Source organism: Lathyrus oleraceus, chromosome 5 (assembly GCF_024323335.1).
Source record: "Lathyrus oleraceus cultivar Zhongwan6 chromosome 5, CAAS_Psat_ZW6_1.0, whole genome shotgun sequence".
In the NCBI taxonomy this organism is placed as follows: domain Eukaryota; kingdom Viridiplantae; phylum Streptophyta; class Magnoliopsida; order Fabales; family Fabaceae; genus Lathyrus; species Lathyrus oleraceus.
The window spans coordinates 631,969,148-631,972,596 of record NC_066583.1 but is presented as its reverse complement, the minus strand read 5'-3'; the positions used below and the strand labels follow the sequence as shown (position 1 = coordinate 631,972,596).

The 3,449-nt window shown below is 35.1% G+C and overlaps 1 protein-coding gene across 1 annotated transcript; it reads right to left on the bottom strand.

Annotated features, from left to right (window-relative positions):
• Nucleotides 1-2,762: 2,762 nt before the first annotated feature.
• On the bottom strand, nt 2,763-3,449 carry LOC127082565 (uncharacterized). The gene is made up of 2 exons (XM_051022800.1): nt 3,432-3,449; nt 2,763-3,371 (listed from the first exon to the last, which is right to left on the bottom strand). The coding sequence occupies exons 1-2, from the start codon at nt 3,447-3,449 to the stop codon at nt 2,763-2,765; spliced, it is 627 nt and encodes a 208-aa protein (XP_050878757.1).

Sequence of the window (3,449 nt, the reverse complement as noted above, 5' to 3'; positions counted from 1 at the left end):
TATTCATTCCTAGTGTAGAGTTTTTCATAACAAACTGGTAGGTGAGCGTGAACAAGATATCGTCAACGAAGTATGAGATTGAGAAATTCATCGGTGTGGATGTTTTCGATTTGTGGTGCTTGACAATATAATCCCTATTGATTTAGCAGGATTTGTTAGAAGCGTTCAAAGGATTGAAGAAGATGGATGTTGGTCTAACGGAGAAGGAGAAGGCGATGATGATTGAGAAAGGCCACAATGTCATCATATTGAGCCTTGGTGATAAGATTCTTCGGCAGGTCTCAACATGTGTCTGGAGCAAACTCGAAGGGTTGTACATGACAAAATCCCTGGTAAATCGTATGTACTTGAAGAAATGATGACTTCTCAGAAAGTGTACCCATAAGGTTGCAGTAATAAAATAAGATCGAATTCACAAATACTTCTATTTAACAAGACAAATTTATGCAATGTGTATAAAGTAGTAAACTGGGGGAGGGGGGTTCAAATGTGAAAATAAAATAGAGTTGTTTGACAATAAGAACAAAGCAGTTAGATTGTGTATTGAATCCCGTATTTTTCTATCGTTGATGTTCGATGCATTACATGAATGATATTGGCACTACAATCCCACGACGAACTAACAAAATTGCTATACCCAATCCATTGCAGTATATCTCACTAATCAATACTCAGAGTTTTTTTATCCCTAGTCCACAAGCGTAAGAAAGATTAAGCAATACAACAAAGCGTTAGTTCCTAAGCCACTACTCGTGGTCTCGTTTCCATATTCAACCAGTGTAGGCATAACAATTTCCCTAAGTCCAACACATAGACTAATGGTCGGTATTCCCTATGTTTCCAAAATCATGTTAAAATAGTATCTCACATAAAAAGCATTAAGAACAATGAGCAATTGAATATAATTATAGATTAAATTACTCATGCAATATCAAATCAAAAATATGTCCCAACAATATCAAAATAGGTTCATCAAAAACAACCTAACCTATAGAGAATTAGATAGTCATTATTCAAATTAAAATACCAAAATAAGAATAAGATATTTGCATAAGAATTACCTCGAATAATTGACCTTCAATGGCTTCAAATGCTCTCCAAATATTGTCTTCTAATGCTGCAAAAGGTCAGTTTTAGTGTAGAAATTTGTAACCCTTGAAAAAGTACCAACATTCTCCTTAAAAAGCCTTCAGAATGAACCACAGCACGTCAGAAAAGCCCAGAAAAAGGGTTCATCGCGCACGTGATGATTTGCATCGCACGATGCAACTTTCCCTTCCATATCGCGTGTGCGATGCTGCACATGATTATTCTAGTAGCTGCACGATTTTGCTCTCTTTTTCACCTGATTTTCTCTAAGTCTCTATTTCTCCACTCTTAGCTATTTTTTCCTCTTTCTTTAGCCTTTGTTCTTCATTTTTCCTCCTCTTTAACTTATTTTGATATGTTTCTTCGACCGAATTCATGCAATGACAGAGTGTCATCACAACCCCAAACTTGAGTTGTTGCTTGTCCTCAAGTAACTTGCATGCATTGTCAAATTCCAAACAGAAAACAAGTTTCAAAATAACAATTGAACATCACCATATAACTTTTCTTTACCTAACCATCGTTCTAGCTTCCAACTTCCATTCAACAAATTCGGAAAACATCCCCAAACTTTGACAAGTACTCAACCCATCTCTCATCTCACCTTGATTCACTCATTTGACAGGGTAGTCTCTCAATTAACATGCAAACTAGTCTATACCTGAGTTTGATCATATTCTAATATAATTCGTTAAAGAAATTAAAAAACACACATATTTAAGGTCTTTTTCAGTTGTATCTTGGCTTATATTCGGGTAGGATATTTTTGGGAAAGTAGGTTTAAATCTTCGGAGTTAGTTGCCTAGTTCTCCTTCTATTATAATACTCCTTTGTTCTTTCTTTATGGTATTAGATATATTTAAACTATGGTCCTTAATATGCATTCTTTGAATCTTTTTTTTGAAGAAGTTTCTTTTTTGTCACTTCTTATTTTCTCAATTTTTTGCATTTTTGACCATTTTTCTCTAGTACCCAAACCCCAAACTTAAAACTTTACTCACTTCCAAGAGCAACCCCAAACTTAATCTTCTTCATACCACTTAAGAACAACAATTATACCTAACTCCAAACATAGGGTGGAAAGATAAGATCTTTCAAGTCATACGACTAAGAATTAAGGCTAAGTCACTGAAAGAAAGGTTAAACTCAAAGTGGTTACCAATGGATGTACCTATTACTAAAGGATGGTTTAAAAAGGCTCAAAGTTAAAGCAAACAACTGCCTCAGTGTGTGTCAATAAAATCATACAAATTTAATCAGAAATAGTTCAAACCTGATAAACCAATCATGCATGGATACACTCAATTAAAAGGAATAGTAAACAATGGAATTTATTTGGCTCAAACCTTACTAGTTGAGGTATCTGAAGGTTGAGTACAAGTCCTTTGATTATTCTCTTATCCTTTGACTTTAAGTTGTAAGTTTCTTTCCTGATGATCAAGTTTCCTTTTGGTTCATTTGTTCAATACTATAGTTACAAATTTATGCATCTGAAAGAAACGACAGATACAAACTTGTTAGTTTACGACATCATAGATTGTAATGGAAATGTATGCTTAAGTGACTAATTCTTTTTACTTAATATCTCAAATAACATAATGTAAATTCTGCAACAACAAAAAAATTGGTTAAAACTGATGGGTTGCCTCCCATCCAACGCTTCGTTTCCGTCATTAGCTTAACGCCCAATGCCTAAGGCATGTCAATTCACTTGTTTTTATTCCTTTGTCAAACTTACTACCTTTTTCTTCCAGTTGGTAGCATGTCTCTAGATCATCCACATATGGTGTCCATTCATACAAATTAAACACCACTTTTTCCTTGTTGAACTTCAAGACAAGTTCACTTGTTTTCACATCTATTAAAGCTTTCCTGATTGCCAAGAATGGGCGTCCGAGAATAACTGACCCGCTTGAATCACCTCTCATGTCAATCACCATAAAATATATAGGAAAGACTAAACCATCGACATGCACTAACACGTCTTGTACAATATCAAGCGGATGAGTAACAGATGAATCAACTAAAGTGAGAGTCATATAACTCGGTATGATCTCTCCCAGTTTCAATTCTTTAAACTTATTCAATGGAATGACATTGATACTAGACCCTAAATCACATAAAGCGAGTGGGATCTTTACTCCACCAATGGTACAAGTGATGGTACACTTACATGGATCCTTTAGGTTTGGTGCCAATGTTGGAGACACTGTCATGTCATCTTTCTCGGTCAGGTTTACCTCTTCCTTAACCAACTTCTTCTTTGTACCATTTAGCAATGCCTGCATAAATTTCACAAATTTGGGCATTAGTTCTAAAACCTCATGAAACGAAGTACTTACCTGAAGTGTAGTCAGCAT